Raw genomic sequence first — 16,754 nt, 5'->3', positions numbered from 1 at the left:
CGGTCGTAATCTGCCCGGCAACAGAGCCGCCAAGTGTCCAATGGCAGAGTCCCGTCGGCTGGCGCCTGTAATCTGCCTGGCGACAGAGCCTGGAAATCGTCCAATGGGGGAAATTCGAGGGATGGCGCCTGTAATCTGCCCGGCGACAGACCCTTGAAATTGTCCAATGACAGAGTCCCGTTGGCTGGCGCCCATAATCTGCCCGGCAACAGAGCCGTCAACTGTCCAATGAGAGAGTCCCGTCGGCTGGCGCCTGTAATCTGCCCGGCGACAGAGCCTGGAAATCGTCCAATGGGGGAAATTCGAGGGATGGCGCCCGTAATCTGCCCGGCGACAGAGCCGCCAACTGTCCAATGACAGAGTCCCATTGGCTGGCGCCCGTAATCTGCCCGGTAACAGAGCCCTGAAATGGTCCAATGAGAGAGTTCCGTTGGTTGGCGCCTGTAATCTGCCCGGCAACAGAGCCCTGAAATGGTCCAATGAGAGAGTCCTGTTGGGCGGAGCCTGGGAATCATCCAATGGGGGGAATTCAAGGGATGGTGCCCGTAATCTGCCCGGCGACAGAGCCTGGAAATCGTCCAATGGGGGGAATTCGAGGGATGGCGCCCGTAATCTGCCCGGCGACAGAGCCTGGAAATCGTCCAATGGGGGGAATGCGAGGGTCCCGGGTTCGAGTCACGTGACGGCGCCGGAGTTGCGGGTCCCGGGTTCGAGTCACGTGACGGCGGAGGAGCTTTTCCCCTGAGGGAAATCCGACGGGTCGCGGGTTCAAATCCCATGACAGGGTCCCGGGTTCGAGTCCCATGACGGGGTTGCGGGTCCCGGGTTCGAATCACGAGGCGGCTTCAACCCCGGGGGAAATTCGAACGGGTCCCGGGTTCGAATCCGGAGGGCACAGGATGCGACGGGGTCTTGGGTCCTGGGTTCAAGTCCCATGATGCTTCGTCCTCCCGGCGGCTTGCAGGTTCGAATCGCAGGACCTGGTGGCGGGTCCTGGGTTCAAGTCCCAGGACTGGGTGCCGTGTCCCGGGTTCGAATCACACTCCTGGCTCCGGGTTCGAATCCCATGACGGGCTCCCGGGTTCAAGTCTCACGACAGGGTCCCGGGTTCGAGTCCCATGACGTTCTTCCGGGCTCTGGGTTCGAATCACATGACGGGCTCACGTCCCATGACAGGGTCCTGGGTTCAAGTCACATGACGTTCTTCTGGGCTCCAGGTTCGAATCACATGACAGGGTCCCGGTTTCGAGTCCCATGACGTTCTTCCAGGCTCTGGGTTCGAATCACATGACGGGCTCCTGGGTTCAAGTCTCATGACAGGGTCCCGGGTTCAAGTCCCATGATGGGCTCGCGGGCTCCGGGTTCGAATCACATGACGGGCTTCTGGGCTCCGGGTTCGAATCCCACTCTGGCCTCCTGGGTCCAAGCCCCATGGGAGGGTCCCGGGTTCGAGTCACATGACGTTCTTCCGGGCTCCGGGTTCGAGTCACGTGACAGTGCAGGAATCAACGGGGTCCCGGGTCCGAGTCCCGTTCCAGGCACCTGTGTCCCGGGTTCAAATCAGATGACAGGCTCCCAGGTCCCAGGTTCGAATCACATGACGGGCTTCTGGGCTCCGGGTTCGAATCCCATGACAGGGCTCCGGGTTCGAGTCACTTTCCAGGCTCCTGTGTCCCGGGTTCAAATCACAGGACAGGCTCCCGGGTCGCGGGTTCAAGTCCCACGACGTTCTTCCGGGCTCTGGGTTCAAATCACATGGCAGGCTCCCGGGTCCCGGGTTCAAGTCACATGACGGTGCAGAAATCCTGGGGGAAATCTGACGGGTCCCGGGTGCCGGGTTCGACTCACGTGACGGGCTCCCAGCTCTGGGTTCAAATCCCACTCTGGCCTCCCGGCTCCAGCTTCAAGACACATTCTGGGGTTGCGGGTTCAAGTCCATATCCCGGGTCGCGGGTTCGAGTCACATGACGACGCAGGCCCCCACCGGGTTCCTCACACGGCAATTACACGCCGCCCCGCAATACTGCCGGAAGCTCTGATAGCACCCTCTCTCTGATTCGCCGGCGCCCCAGGGCGGCGCCGGGTTGCGATTGGCCGGCTGGGCCGGGGGGAGGCGGGCCAGGAGGCGGGTGTTGACGGCCAGGGCGGCCAATCCGTAGTCGGTGAAGAGGACCGTTTCCCGTTGGCAGGCGGGGCAGGAAATGAACTTGTACTTGGGAATGAACTTGTACACTGGCTCCGGGTTCGAATCACATGACGGGCTCAAGTCCCATGACAGGGTCCCGGGTTCAAGTCTCATGACGTTCTTCTGGGTCCCGGGTTCAAGTCCCATGATGGGCTCCCAGGCTCCGGGTTCGAATCATGTGACGGGCTTCCGGGCTCGAATCACGTGACGGGCTTCTGGGCTCCGGGTTCGAGTCTCATGACGTTCTTCTGGGTCCCGGGTTCAAGTTCCATGATGGGCTCCCGGGCTCCGGGTTCGAATGACGTGACGGGCTTCCGGGCTCCGGGTTCGAATCACGTGACGGGCTTCCGGGCTCCGGGTTCGAATGACGTGACGGGCTTCCGGGCTCCAGGTTCGAATCACGTGACGGGCTTCCGGGCTCTGGGTTCGAATCACATGACGGGCTCACAGGCTCAAGTCCCATGAGAGGGTCCCGGGTTCGAGTCACATGACGTTCTTCCGGGCTCCAGGTTCAAGTCCCATGACGTTCTTCTGGGTCCCGGGTTCAAGTCCCATGAGAGGGTCCCGGGTTCGAGTCACATGATGTTCTTCCGGGCTCCGGGTTCGAGCCACATGACGGTGCAGAAACCCCGGGGGGAATTCGACGGGTCCCGGGTGCCGGCTTCGACTCACATGACGGACTCCCGGCTCCGGGTTCAAATCCCACTCCAGCTTCAAGACACATTCTGGGGTTGCAGGTCCCGGGTTCAAGTCCATATCCCGGGTCCCGGGTTCGAGTCACATGACGACGCAGGCCCCCACCGGGTTCCTCACCCGGCAGTTACAGGCCGCCCCGCAATACTGCCGGAAGCTCTGGTAGCACCCTCTTTCCGATTCGCCGGCGCCCCAGGGCGGCGGCGGGTTGCGATTGGCCGGCTGGGCCGGGGGGAGGCGGGCCAGGAGGCGGGTGTTGACGGCCAGGGCGGCCAATCCGTAGTCGGTGAAGAGGACCGTTTCCCGTTGGCATGACGGACAGGAAATGAACTTGTACTTGGGACACGATTGGTAGAGGATCTGCAGACATTCCTCACAGACCGAATGGAGGCAGGAGAGGAGGCGGGGCCTCTTGTGGGCGGAGTTGTAGGCGTGGCCGCAGGTGGGGCACTCTAGGGATTCGGCGCTGGGAGGACTGGCCGGAACCGCGTACTGATTGGCTATCACTTCCGCCCCGGTTGCCGGGTAGAAAACGGGGGGCGGGTCCAGAGGCTGGGCCACGCCCTCGTTGGCGATGACGTCGTTGCTGAGCTGGGGGAACTTCCTGTTGGGGAGGAGGAGGTCGCTGGGGGGGAACTTCCTGTCGTCGGGGAGGAGGTCGTGGGTGGAGTACTTCCTGCGGGCGAGGAGGTCGTTGGGGGGGTGCTTCCTGCTAGGGAGGAAGTCGTCAGGGGGGAGCTTCCTGTCGCTGGGAGGGAACTTCCTCTGGGGGAGGAGGTCGCTGGGGGGGAACTTCCTGTTGGTGATGGCGTCATTGGGGGGGAACTTCCTGTTGGCGAGGGCGTCGTCGTTGGGGGGGAACTTCCTGTTGGCCTCGTTGAAGTTCCTGTTGGCAAGGACGTCGTTGGGGGGGAACTTCCTGTTGGCGAGGACGTCGCTGGGGGGGAACTTCCTGTTGGCGAGGGCGTCGTCGTTGGGGGGGAACTTCCTGTTGGCCTCGTTGAAGTTCCTGTTGGCGAGGAGGTCGTTGGGGGGGAACTTCCTGTTGGCGAGGAGGTCATTGGGGGGGAACTTCCTGTTGGCGAGGATGTCGTTGGGGAGGACGTCGTTGGGGGGGTACTTCCTGTCGGCGAAGGCGTCGCTGGGGGGGAACTTCCTGCCGGCCAGGACCTCGTGGTTGGGGAACTTCCTGCCGACCTCGCCGAACTTCCTGTTGGGCCCCGGAGGCCCCTGGAGGCAGGACATGAGGAGGGCGGTCACCTGGCTAACGTCGGGAGGCGGGGCAGGAAGAGGAAGTGGGGGTTTTGAGGCGGGCCCGGGGACGCATCCTCCTGGGAAGGAAGGGATGATGGCGGGAGGACCTGGGGGAGGAAACAGAGAGAGAGGCTAGAGAGGATGGCGAGATTTGCACATGCCATAGAGTTCTAGGATACTAGAGAGGACGTTTCCTCTTTTTTAATACCATGCATGACCATGGAGTTCTAAAAGCCTAGAGGGGATATTTTTTTTCCCATGGAAGGAAAGCCCATTTTCCCCCTATTTTACACCATAGAGTTATGGAAGGCTAGAGGGGATTTCCTGTGGGAGGAAATCTTTTTCCTTCTTCGTTTTTCGCCGTATTTATTTCCACAGAGTTCTAGCATCCTAGAGGGGATTTCCACAGAGTTCTAGAATTATAGAGGGATTCCCACAGAGTTCTAGAATCCCAGAGGGATTCCCACAGAGTTCTAGAATCCCAGAGGGGTTTCCACAGAGTTCTAGAATCCTAGAGGGATTCCCACAGAGTTCTAGAATCCCAGAGGGGTTTCCACAGAGTTCTAGAATCCTAGAGGGATTTCCACAGAGTTCTAGAATCCCAGAGGGATTTCCACAGAGTTCTAGAATCCTAGAGGGATTTCCACAGAGTTCTAGAATCCCAGAGGGATTTCCACAGAGTTCTAGAATCCTAGAGGGATTTCCACAGAGTTCTAGAATCCCAGAGGGATTTCCACAGAGTTCTAGAATCCTAGAGGGATTTCCACAGAGTTCTGGAATCCTAGAGGGATTTCCACAGAGTTCTGGAATCCTAGAGGGATTTCCACAGAGTTCTGGAATCCTAGAGGGATTTCCACAGAGTTCTAGAATCCTAGAGGGGAATCCCCCTCCCTCCATGCAAATATCTAGGATTCAGGGGGCTGGGCTAAGGGACCATCGCTGTCAATCAAACTGGGAATTAGTATCTAGGATTCAGGGGGCGGGGCTAAGGGACCATGGCTGTCAATCAAGCGGGGAATATCTAGGATTCAGGGGGCGGGGCTAAGGGACCATGGCTGTCAATCAAACGGGGAATATCTAGGATTCAGGGGGCTGGGCTAAGGGACCATGGCTGTCAATCAAACTGGGAATGAATATCTAGGATTCAGGGGCGGGGCTAAGGGACCATCGCTGTCAATCAAACTGGGAATATCTAGGATTCAGGGGGCGGGGCTAAGGGACCATGGCTGTTAATCAAACGGGGAATATCTAGGATTCAGGGGGCGGGGCTAAGGGACCATGGCTGTCAATCAAGCGGGGAATATCTAGGATTCAGGGGGCGGGGCTAAGGGACCATCACTGTCAATCAAACTGGCAATTAATATTTAGCCCTCGCCGAGTCAATCATCCTGGGAGATTCCAGCTGCCATTCACTCCCCGCTGTCAATCATCCTGGGATACCCCAGCTGTCAATCACCCTAGCCCTCCCCTGTCAATCACTCTCCATCTTCCATCATTCTCCCCTGTCAATCATTCTCCATATTCTGTCAATCAACCCTAGCCCTCCCCTGTCAATCATCCTGGGATATTCTAGCTGTCAATCACCCTAGCCCTCCCCTGTCAATCATTCTCCATCTTCCATCATTCGCCCCTGTCAGTCATTCTCCCGTCAATCACTCTCCATCTTCCATCATTCTCCCCTGTCAATCATTCTCCATATCCTGTCAATCACCCTAGCCCTCCCCTGCCAATCATTATCCATCTTCCATCATTCTCCCCGTCAGTCATTCTCCCTCTTCCATCAATCTCCCCTGTCAATCATTCTCCATATTCTGTCAATTACCCTAGCCCCCCTGTCAATCATTCTCCACTTTCCATCTTTCTCCCCTGTCAATCATTCCCCATATTTTGTCAATCACCCTAGCCCTCCCCTGTCAATCATTCTCCCTCTTCCATCAATCTCCCCTGTCAATCATTCCCCATATTCTGTCAATCACCCTAGACCTCCCGTCAATCATTCTCCACCTTCCATCTTTCTCCCCTGTCAATCATTCCCCATATTTTATCAATCACCCTAGCCCTCCCCTGTCAATCATTCTCCCTCTTCCATCAATCTCCCCTGTCAATCATTCCCCATATTCTGTCAATCACCCTAGCCCTCCCCTGTCAATCACCCTAGCCCTCCCCTGTCAATCATTCTCCCTTTTCCATCATTCTCCCCTGTCAGTCATTCTCCCTCTTCCATCAATCTCCCCTGTCAATCATTCTCCATATTCTGTCAATCACCCTAGACCTCCCGTCAATCATTCTCCACCTTCCATCAATCTCCCCTGTCAATCATTCCCCATATTCTGTCAATCACCCTAGTCCTCCCCTGTCAATCATTCTCCACCTTCCATCTTTCTCCCCTGTCAATCATTCCCCATATTCTGTCAATCACCCTAGCCCTCCCCTGTCAACCATTCTCCATCTTCCATCATTCTCCCCTGTCAGTCATTCTCTTCCATCAATCTCCCCCGTCAATCATTCTCCATATTCTGTCAATCATTCTCCATATTCTGTCAATCACCCTAGCCCTCCCCTGTCAATCATTCTCCATCTTCCATCATTCTCCCCTGTCCATCATTCTCCACCTTCCATCCTTCTCCCCGTCCATCATTCTCCATAGGCTGTCAATCAACCCTATCCCTCCCCTGTCAATCATCCTTGGATATTCTAGCTGTCAATCACCCTAGCCGTCCCCTGCCAATCATTCTCCATCTCCCATCCTTCTCCCCTGTCAATCATTCTCCATATTCTGTCAATCACCCTAGCCCTCCCCTGTCAATCACCCTAGCCCTCCCCTGTCCATCATTCTCCATCTTCCATCAATCTCCCCTGTCAATCATTCTCCCTATTCTGTCAATCATTCCCATATTCTGTCAATCACCCTAGCCCTCCCCTGTCAATCACCCTAGCCCTCCCCTGTCAATCATTTTCCACCTTCCATCCTTCTCCCCTGTCCATCATTCTCCATATTCTGTCAATCATTCTCCATAGGCTGTCAATCACCCCAGCCCCACGCTGTCAATCATTCTCCATCCTATCTGGGGTCAGTCCGGATGACCTGGTAGGATCCCTTCTCACCTGTCAATCAATCGATCGGTGGATCTCCGGAAGCTTCCAGAAGAGGGAGGCCTTCCCTGCGATCCGATTGGCCGAGGAAGAGGAGGCCTGGAAAGATGCTCCAATTGGTACCCAGGATGCGGAGAAGGAGGAAGGATGCTGAGAAGGAGGAAGGATGCTCAGATTGGTACCCAGAGATGCTGAGAGGGATGCAGGGGAGGATGAAGGATGCTCAGATTGGTACCCAAAGATGCTGAGAGGGATGCTGGGAAGGATGAAGGATGCTCAGATTGGTACCCAAAGATGCTGAGAGGGATGCTGGGAAGGATGAAGGATGCTCAGATTGGTACCCAAAGATGCTGAGAGGGATGCAGGGAAGGATGAAGGATGCTCAGAGGGATGGAGAGTGGTACCCGGGATGCGGAGGAGGAAGGATCCTCAAATTGGTACCCAAAGATGCTGAGAGGGATGCAGGGAAGGATGAAGGATGTGGAGGAGGAGGAAGGATGCTCAGAGGGAGGCAGAGTGGTACCCGGGATGCGGAGAGGGATGCTGAGGAGGAGGAAGGATGCTCAGAGGGATGGAGAGTGGTACCCAGGATGCGGAGAAGGATGAAGGATGCTGAGGAGGAAGGATGCTCAAATTGGTACCCAAAGATGCTGAGAGGGATGCAGGGAAGGATGAAGGATGCTCAGAGGGAGGCAGAGTGGTACCCGGGATGCGGAGAGGGATGCAGAGAAGGAGGAAGGATGGAAAGATGCTCTGGTCCCAATTGGTACCCAGGAGGTTGAGGATGCAGGGAAAGATGCTCAAATTGGTACACAAAGATGCTGAGAGGGATGCAGGGAAGGAGGAAGGATGCTGAGGAGGAAGGATGCTCAGAGGGAGGCAGAGTGGTACCCGGGATGCGGAGAAGGATGAAGGATGCTCAAATTGGTACCCAAAGATGCTGAGAGGGATGCAGGGAAGGAGGAAGGATGCTGAGAGGGAGGCAGAGAAGGAGGAAGGATGCTCTGGTCAAAATTGGTACCCAGGATGCAGGGAAGGATGCAAAAAGATGCTCTGGTTCAAATTGGTACCCAAAGATGCTGAGAAGGAGGAAGGATGCTGAGTGGTACCCGGGATGCGGAGAGGGATGCTGAGGAGGAAGAATGCTCAAATTGGTACCCAAAGATGCTGAGAGGGATGCGGAGAAGGATGGAGGATGCTGAGGGAAGGCAGAGTGGTACCCGGGATGCGGAGAGGGATGCTGAGGAGGAAGGATGCTCTGGTCAAAATTGGTACCCAGGATGCAGGGAAGGAGGAAGGATGGAAAGATGCTCTGCTCCCAATTGGTCCCCAGGGAGATGCTCTGGTACCCAGGAGGTTGAGAGGGATGCAGAGAAGGAGGAAGGATGCTGAGAGGGATGGAGAGAAGGAGGAAGGATGCGGAGAAGGATGAAGGATGCTGGGAGGGAGGCAGAGTGGTACCCGGGATGCAGAGAAGGATGAAGGATGCTCAGAGGGAGGCAGAGAAGGAGGAAGGATGCAGAGAGGGATGCAGAGAAGGAGAAAGGATGCTGAGTGGTACCTGGGATGCGGAGAGGGATGCAGGGAAGGATGAAGGATGCTCAGGTCAAAATTGGTACCCAGGATGCAGGGAAGGAGGAAGGATGGAAAGATGCTCTGCTCCCAGTTGGTACCCAAAGATGCTGAAAAGGAGGAAGGATGCTCAGAGGGAGGCAGAGTGGTACCCGGGATGCGGAGAGGGATGCGGAGAAGGAGGAAGGATGCTGAGAAGGAGGAAGGATGCTCAGATTGGTACCCAAAGATGCTGAGAGGGATGCAGGGAAGGAGGAAGGATGCTGAGGAGGAAGGATGCTCAGAGGGAGGCAGAGTGGTACCCGGGATGCGGAGAGGGATGCGGAGAAGGAGGAAGGATGCTGAGAAGGAGGAAGGATGCTCAGATTGGTACCCAAAGATGCTGAGAGGGATGCAGGGAAGGAGGAAGGATGCTCAGATTGGTACCCAAAGATGCTGAGAGGGATGCAGGGAAGGATGAAGGATGCTGAGGAGGAAGGATGCTCAGAGGGAGGCAGAGTGGTACCCGGGATGCGGAGAGGGATGCTGAGGAGGAAGGATCCTCAAATTGGTACCCAAAGATGCTGAGAGGGATGCAGCAAAGGATGAAGGATGCTGAGGAGGAGGAAGGATGCTCAGAGGGATGGAGAGTGGTACCCAGGATGCGGAGAGGGATGCAGGGAAGGATGAAGGATGCTCAGATCCCAATTGGTACCCAGGATGCAGGTAAGGAGGAAGGATGCTCTGGTCCAAATTGGTACCCAGGATGCAGGTAAGGATGAAGGATGCTCAGATCCCAATTGGTACCCAGGATGCAGAGAAGGATGAAGGATGCTCAGAGGGAGGCAGAGTGGTACCCTGGATGCGGAGAGGGATGCAGGGAAGGAGGAAGGATGCTCAGAGGGAGGAAGGATGCTGAGAGGGAGGCGGAGTGGTACCCAGGATGCGGAGAGGGATGCAGGGAAGGATGAAGGATGCTCAGAGGGAGGCAGAGTGGTACCCGGGATGCTGAGAGGGATGCAGGGAAGGAGGAAGGATGCTCAGAGGGAGGAAGGATGCTGAGAGGGAGGCGGAGTGGTACCCAGGATGCGGAGAGGGATGCAGGGAAGGATGAAGGATGCTCAGGTCGAAATTGGTACCCAGGATGCAGGTAAGGATGAAGGATGCTCTGGTCCAAATTGGTACCCAGGATGCAGGGAAGGAGGAAGGATGCTCTGGTCCAAATTGGTACCCAGGATGCAGGGAAGGAGGAAGGATGCTCTGGTCCAAATCGGTACCCAGGATGCAGGGAAGGAGGAAGGATGCTCTGGTCCAAATTGGTACCCAAAGATGCTGAGAGGGATGCAGGGAAGGAGGAAGGATGCTGCGGCGGACGGGAGGAAGGAAGGCCGGAGTATTTTGGGGGGTTAGTCCCGCCCTCCTGTCAATCTTCCGGCTCCCTCCCCTCCCCAAAACGACGGGTGATTGACAGGTCCGATCGAAAAACGACGGGTGATTGACAGGGATGCAGGAATGGTACCCAGGGGATGGAGGGAAAGATGCTGGGATGGTACCTGGCGATCCGGTTGGTGGAGGAAGGAGGAGGGAGGGAGGGGCGGGACTTCCTGGGGAGGAGGGAGAGGGAGGAAGCGGGGATGGAAGGGGCGGGACTTCCTGCGGAGGATGCTGGGAGGAGGGAGATGCTCTGGTACCCCGGATGTTGAAAGGGATGAAGGGAAGGAGGAAGGATGGGAGGGAGGAAGTATATTTTTTTGGGGGGGTGTTAGTCCCGCCTCCTGTCAATCTCCCTCCGATCCCCCAAAATGATTGACGGGTGATTGACAGGGCCGACGGGATGCAGGAAAAGATACTGGGATGGGAGCTGGCGATCCGGTTGGTGGAGGAAGGAGGAGGAGGGAGGGAGGGAGGAAGGGGGGATGGAAGGGGCGGGACTTCCTGTGGAGGAGGGAGGAAGCGGGGATGGAAGGGGTGGGACTTCCTGTGGAGGAGGATGCTGGGAGGAGGGAGATGCTCTGGGACCCGGGATGCGGAGAAGGAAGGAAGGAGTATTTTTTTTGGGGGGGTGTTTGTCCCGCCCTCCTGTCAATCTTCCTGCTTGGGAGGAATAAGAAATGACGGGTGATTGACAGGTCCGGGAATGGTACCCAAGGGATGGAGGGAAAGATGCTGGTTGGTGGAGGAAGGAGGGAAGAGGGAGGGAGGAGGGAGATGGAGGAAGTGGGGAGGAGGGACTTCCTGTGGAGGAGGATGCTGGGAGATTGGCAGGCCGGAGTGAGGGGGGGAGGAAGGAAGGATGGAGGATGGATGGATGGAGAAGGAAAAGATGCTCTGAGGGGGATTGGTAACCAAGGAGGAAGATGGAGGAAGGGAGGAAGGAAGGAAGGAAGGAAGGAAGGAAGGAAGGAAGGAGGGAGGGAAGGAGGGAGGAAGAGGAGGGAGGAAGAAAGGAGGGAGGAGGAGGGGAGAAAGGAAGGAAGGAGGGAGGAGGAGGGGAGGAAGGAGGGAGGAGGAGGAGGGAGGAATGGAGGGAGGGAGGAAGGAAAGGGAGGAAGGAGGGAAGGAAGGAAGGAGGGAGGAAAGGAGGGAAGGAGGGAGGAGAAGGGGAGGAAGGAAGAAAGGAGGGAGGAGGAGGAGGAGGAAGGAAGGAAGGAAGGAGGGAAGGAAGAAGAAGGGAAGAAGGAAGAAAAGGAGGTAAGAAGAGGGAGGAATGGAGGGAGGGAGGGAGGGAGGGAGGAAAGGGAGGAAGAAGGAAGGAGGGAGGGAGGGAAGGAAGGAAGGAAGGAAGGAAGGAGGGAGGGAGGGAGGGAAGGAGGAGGGGAGGAAGGAAGGAGTGAGGGAGGAGGAGGGGAGGAAGGAAGGAAGGAAGAAGGAAGGAAAGGAGGGAAGAAGAGGGAGGAATGGAGGGAGGGAGGAAGAAGGAGGGAAGGAAGGAAGGAAGGCGGGAGGAGGAGGAAGATGGAGAGGGAAAAGATGCTCTGAGAAGAGTAATTGGTACCCAAGGAGGAAGAGGATGGAGAGAGCGAAGGGATTTTCCGCTGGAGGAGAGGAATTGGTACCCAGGGAGGAGGAAGAGCATTCCTTGACCTCTCAATCTCCCCCACTCTTCCTCCTCCTTGAAGCATCCTTCTACTTCCTGTCTCCTCCTGCCTCCTTCCTCCTCCTCCTCCTTGGGTACCACTCCTCCTCCTTGAAGCATCCTTCTACTTCCTGTCTCCTCCTGCCTCCTTCCTCCTCCTCTTCCTTGGGTACCACTCCTACTCCTTGAAGCATCCTTCTACTTCCTGTCTCCTCCTGCATCCTTCCTCCTCCTCCTCCTTGAAGCATCCTTCTACTTCCTGTCTCCTCCTGCATCCTTCCTCCTCCTTGGGTACCACTCCTCCTCCTTGAAGCATCCTTCTACTTCCTGTCTCCTCCTGCATCCTTCCTCCTCCTTGGGTACCACTCCTCCTCCTTGAAGCATCCTTCTACTTCCTGTCTCCTGCATCCTTCCTCCTCCTCCTCGGGTACCACTCCTCCTTGGAGCATCTTCCTATTTCCTCTCTCCTCCTAGGAGTATCTTTCTACTTCCTCTCTCCTCCTGCATCCTTCCTCCTCCCCCTTGGGTACCACTCCTACTCCTTGGAGCATCTTTCTATTTCCTCTCTCCTCCTTCCTCCCCCACTCTTCCTCCTCCTTGGGCTCCTCCTCCTCCTCAGAGTATCTGTCTACTTCCTCTCTCCTCCTTCCTCCTCCTAGGAGTATCTTTCTATTTCCTCTCTCCTCCTGCCTCCTTCCTCCTCCCCCTTGGGTACCACTCCTACTCCTTGGAGCATCTTTCTACTTCCTCTCTCCTCCTAGGAGTATCTTTCTACTTCCTCTCTCCTCCTGCCTTCTTCCTCCTCCCCCTTGGGTACCACTCCTACTCCTTGGAGCATCTTTCTACTTCCTCTCTCCTCCTTCCTCCCCCACTCTTCCTCCTCCTTGGGCTCCTCCTCCTCCTCCTCCTCAGAGTTTCTGTCCACTTCATCTCTCCTTCCTCCTTGGAGCATCTTTCTACTTCCTCTCTCCTCCTAGGAGTATCTTTCTACTTCCTCTCTCCTCCTGCATCCTTCCTCCTCCCCCTTGGGTACCACTCCTACTCCGTGGAGCATCTTTCTACTTCCTCTCTCCTCCTTCCTCATCCTAGGAGTATCTTTCTACTTCCTCCCTCCTCCTCCCTCCTCCTCGGAGTATCTTTCTACTTCCTCCTGCCTTCCTCCTCCTCGGGTACCACTCCTTGAAGCATCCCTTTAAGTTCCTATTGTGCTCCTCAGAGCATCTTTTTCTCCTCTCCATCTTCCTCCCTCCATCCCTTTAAGTACCTGGAGCATCTTCCTCCCTATTTCCTGGGTACCAATTACTCTCCTCGGAGCATCGTTTTCCTCTTCCTCCTTCCTCCCTGGGTACCAATTACTCTCCTCCAAGGAAGCCCTCTGACCTCTTCCTATTTCCTGGGCACCAATCACTCTCCTCGGAGCGTCGTTTCCCTCTTGCTCCCAACTCCCTGCGTACCAATTCCTCTCCTCCCTCCCTATTACTCCACTTCCTCCCTATTTCCTGGGTATCAATCACTCTCCTCCCTATTACTCCCCTCCCTCCCTATTACTCCCCTTCCTCCCCATTTCCTGGCTACCACTCTCCTTCCTCCCTATTTCCTGGGTACCAATTACTCTCCTCAGATCGTCGCTTCCCTCTTGCTCCCTCCTCCCTGCGTACTAATTACTCTCCTTCCTCCCTATCACTCCACTTCCTCCCTGTTTCCTGGGTACCAATTCCTCTCCTTCCTCCCTATTACTCCACTTCCTCCCTATTTCCTGGGTATCAATCACTCCACTTCCTCCCTATTACTTTCCTTTCTCCATATCACTCCACTTCCTCCCTATTTCCTGGGCACCAATTACTCTCCTTCCTCCCTATCACTCCACTTCCTCCCTATTTCCTGGGCACCAATTACTCTCCTCGGAGCATCACTTCCCTCTTGCTCCCTCCTCCCTGCGTACCAATTACTCTCCTTCCTCCCTATTACTCCACTTCCTCCCTCTTTCCCGGGTACCAATCACTCTCCTTCCTCCCTATTACTCCACTTCCTCCCTATTTCCTGGGTACCAATTACTCTCCTCCAGGGGGGAACCCTTCGCCCTCTCCATTCTCTTCCTCCTTGGGTACCAATTACTCTCCTTGGAGCATCGTTTTCCTCTTCCTCCTTGCGTACCAATTACTCTCCTCCAAGGAAACCCTCTGACCTCTTCCTCCCTATTTCCTGGGTACCAATTACTCTCCTCGGAGCATCGTTTTCCTCTTCCTCCCTGGGTACCAATTTCCTCCCTGCTATTCTCCTTCCTCCCTATTACTCTCCTCCCTCCCTATTACTCCACTTCCTCCCTATCACTCCACTTCCTCCCTCTTTCCCGGGCACCAATTACTCCCCTTCCTCCTCATTTCCTGGGCACCAATCACTCTCCTTCCTCCCTATTACTCTCCTTCCTCCCTATTACTTCACTTCCTCCCTATTACTCCCCTTCCTCCCCATTTCCTGGGCACCAATCACTCTCCTTCCTCCCTATTACTCCACTTCCTCCCTATCACCCCGCTTCCTCCCTATTTCCCGGGTACCAATTACTCCCCTGCCTCCCTATTACTCCGCTTCCTCCCCATTTCCTGGGTACCAATTCCTCTCCTTCCTCCCTATCACTCCACTTCCTCCCTCTTTCCTGAGCACCAATCATTCTCCTTCCTCCCTATTACTCCACTTCCTCCATCTTTACCGGGTACCAATTACTCTCCTTCCTCCCTATTACTCCACTTCCTCCCTATTTCCTGGGCACCAATTACTCCCCTTCCTCCCTATTACTCCGCTTCCTCCCCATTTCCTGGGCACCAATTACCCCCTTCCTCCCTATCACTCCGCTTCCTCCCCATTTCCTGGGCACCAATTACTCCCCTTCCTCCCTATCACTCCACTTCCTCCCTATTTCCCGGGTACCAATCACTCTCCTTCCTCCCTATTACTCCACTTCCTCCCTATTTCCCGGGTACCAATTCCTCTCCTTCCTCCCTATCACTCCACTTCCTCCCCATTTCCTGGGCACCAATTACTCCCCTTCCTCCCTATTACTCCGCTTCCTCCCCATTTCCTGGGTGCCAATTTCTCTCCTTCCTCCCTATTATTCCACTTCCTCCCTATTTCCTGGGCACCAATTACTCTCCTCCCTCCCCATTACTCCACTTCCTCCTTATTACTCCACTTCCTCCCCATTTCCTGGGCACCAATCACTCTCCTTCCTCCCTATCACTCCACTTCCTCCCTATTATTCCACTTCCTCCCTATTTCCTGGGTACCAATTCCTCTCCTTCCTCCCTATTACTCCGCTTCCTCCCCATTTCCTGGGTGCCAATCACTCTCCTTCCTCCCTATCACTCCGCTTCCTCCCCATTTCCTGGGTGCCAATTCCTCTCCTTCCTACCTATTACTCCGCTTCCTCCCCATTTCCTGGGTGCCAATTTCTCTCCTTCCTCCCTATTATTCCACTTCCTCCCTATTTCCTGGGCACCAATTACTCTCCTCCCTCCCCATTACTCCACTTCCTCCTTATTACTCCACTTCCTCCCTATTTCCTGGGCACCAATTACTCTCCTCCCTCCCCATTACTCCACTTCCTCCTTATTACTCCACTTCCTCCCCATTTCCTGGGCGCCAATCACTCTCCTTCCTCCCTATCACTCCGCTTCCTCCCCATTTCCTGGGTACCAATCACTCTCCTTCCTCCCTATCACTCCGCTTCCTCCCCATTTCCTGGGTACCAATTCCTCTCCTTCCTCCCTATCACTCCACTTCCTCCCTATTATTCCACTTCCTCCCTATTTCCTGGGTACGTTCCGGTCGTTCAAGGCGCCTGGGAACTGTAGTTCATTCAGGGCAAGAGCCTGGGAACTGTAGTTCATTCAGGGAAATCGCAGGTCATTCCAGGCGCCTGGGAACCGTAGTTCATTCAGGGCAATCAGGTCACTCAAGGCGCCTGGGAATTGTAGTTCATTCAGGGCAATTACAGGTCATTCCGGGCGCCTGGGAACTGTAGTTCATTCGTGGCAATTGCAGGTCCTTCCAGGCGCCTGGGAACTGTAGTTCATTCAGGGCAATTGCAGGTCATTCTGGGCGCATGGGAACTGTAGTTCGCTCATGGCGATTGAGATTATTCAGGCGCCTGGGAACCGCAGCGCGCCAAACACCAAAGAGGATTCTGGGAAACGTAGCGCCTGGGAACTGTAGTTCAGCTCAAACAGGTCATTCAAGGCGCTTGGGAACTGTAGTTTTTCAGGGAAAGCGCCTGGGAACTGTAGTTTCTTGAGGGCAATGGCAGGTCGTTGAAGGCGCTTGGGAACTGTAGTTCACTAAGGGCAAGTGCCTGGGAACTGTAGTTCATTCAGGGCAAGCGCCGGTGACTCCAGGCGCCTGGGAACTGTAGTTCATTGAGGGCAATGGCAGGACGTTCCAGGCGCCTGGGAACTGTAGTTTGTTCTGGGCGCTTGGGAACTGCAGTTCACTCAGGGCAGGCACAGGTCACTCAGGGCAATCGCAGCTCATTCCAGGCGCCTGGAAACCGTAGTTTGTTCGGGGCGCCTGGGAACTATAGTTCGCTTGGGAATCACAGCTCATTCCAGGTGCCTGGGAATCGTAGCGTGCCAAACCCCAACCCCACCAGTAACAATAATCCATTTATTCCCAGTACCAGGCGCCGGAAACCGTAGTGGCGCCAACCCCAAAGGTTTCTGGGAACTGTAGCGCCCCGAGGATTATGGGAACCGTAGCACCCAGAGGATTCTGGGAACCGTAGCGCCCAGAGGAATCTGGGAACCGTAGCACCCAGAGGATTCTGGGAACCGTAGCGCCCAGAGGAATCTGGGAACCGTAGCACCCAGAGGATTCTGGGAACCGTAGCGCCCAGAGGATTCTGGGAACCGT

The 16,754-nt window shown here is 55.7% G+C and overlaps 2 protein-coding genes and 2 long non-coding RNA genes across 18 annotated transcripts in view; 2 read left to right on the top strand and 2 right to left on the bottom strand.

Moving 5' to 3' along the window:
• The first annotated feature begins 920 nt into the window (after positions 1 to 920).
• LOC308579121 lies at positions 921 to 2,823 on the top strand. 5 transcript variants are annotated; one of them, XR_014004304.1, is made up of 4 exons: positions 921 to 1,087; positions 1,439 to 1,490; positions 1,565 to 1,651; positions 2,654 to 2,823. It is a non-coding gene; the product is annotated as an uncharacterized lncRNA (long non-coding RNA). The 5 variants fall into 5 exon arrangements; XR_014004305.1 differs by having other exon boundaries at positions 1,321 to 1,490; XR_014004306.1 differs by lacking the exon at positions 921 to 1,087 and adding an exon at positions 1,241 to 1,308.
• Positions 2,824 to 2,844: 21 nt separating this feature from the next.
• RNF208 (ring finger protein 208) lies at positions 2,845 to 4,353 on the bottom strand (the record flags this gene model as incomplete). The annotated part of the gene is made up of 3 exons (XM_081179152.1): positions 2,845 to 3,681; positions 3,751 to 4,239; positions 4,341 to 4,353. The coding sequence occupies 3 exons, from the start codon at positions 4,351 to 4,353 to the stop codon at positions 2,963 to 2,965; spliced, it is 1,221 nt and encodes a 406-aa protein (XP_081035278.1). The 3' UTR covers positions 2,845 to 2,962.
• A 2,939-nt stretch (positions 4,354 to 7,292) lies between these two features.
• Positions 7,293 to 9,409, top strand: LOC308579192. Of its 8 annotated transcripts, none has more exons than XR_014004355.1 (3): positions 7,293 to 7,981; positions 8,781 to 8,830; positions 9,297 to 9,409. It is a non-coding gene; the product is annotated as an uncharacterized lncRNA (long non-coding RNA). The 8 variants fall into 8 exon arrangements; XR_014004356.1 differs by having other exon boundaries at positions 9,285 to 9,409; XR_014004357.1 differs by lacking the exon at positions 9,297 to 9,409 and adding an exon at positions 9,163 to 9,278.
• Positions 9,410 to 9,419: 10 nt separating this feature from the next.
• The window catches only part of NDOR1 (NADPH dependent diflavin oxidoreductase 1), a 31,364-nt gene continuing 24,029 nt past the window's right edge, over positions 9,420 to 16,754 (bottom strand). The window contains exon 13 of one of the 4 annotated variants that reach the window (XM_081180004.1): positions 9,420 to 10,108. In XM_081180004.1, coding sequence (XP_081036130.1) covers positions 9,898 to 10,108 — 211 coding nt within the window. In that variant the 3' untranslated portion in view covers positions 9,420 to 9,897. Of the gene's footprint in view, positions 10,109 to 16,619 lie in introns of those variants that run through there. The other 3 variants (XM_081180006.1, XM_081180002.1, XM_081180000.1) reach the window with 3 other exon arrangements.

This window comes from Podarcis bocagei, assembly GCF_964188305.1.
Source record: "Podarcis bocagei genome assembly, chromosome: Z".
Lineage (NCBI taxonomy): Eukaryota > Metazoa > Chordata > Lepidosauria > Squamata > Lacertidae > Podarcis > Podarcis bocagei.
The sequence above is the reverse complement of the archived record's forward strand: the minus strand, read 5'-3'. Positions and strand labels throughout refer to the sequence as shown.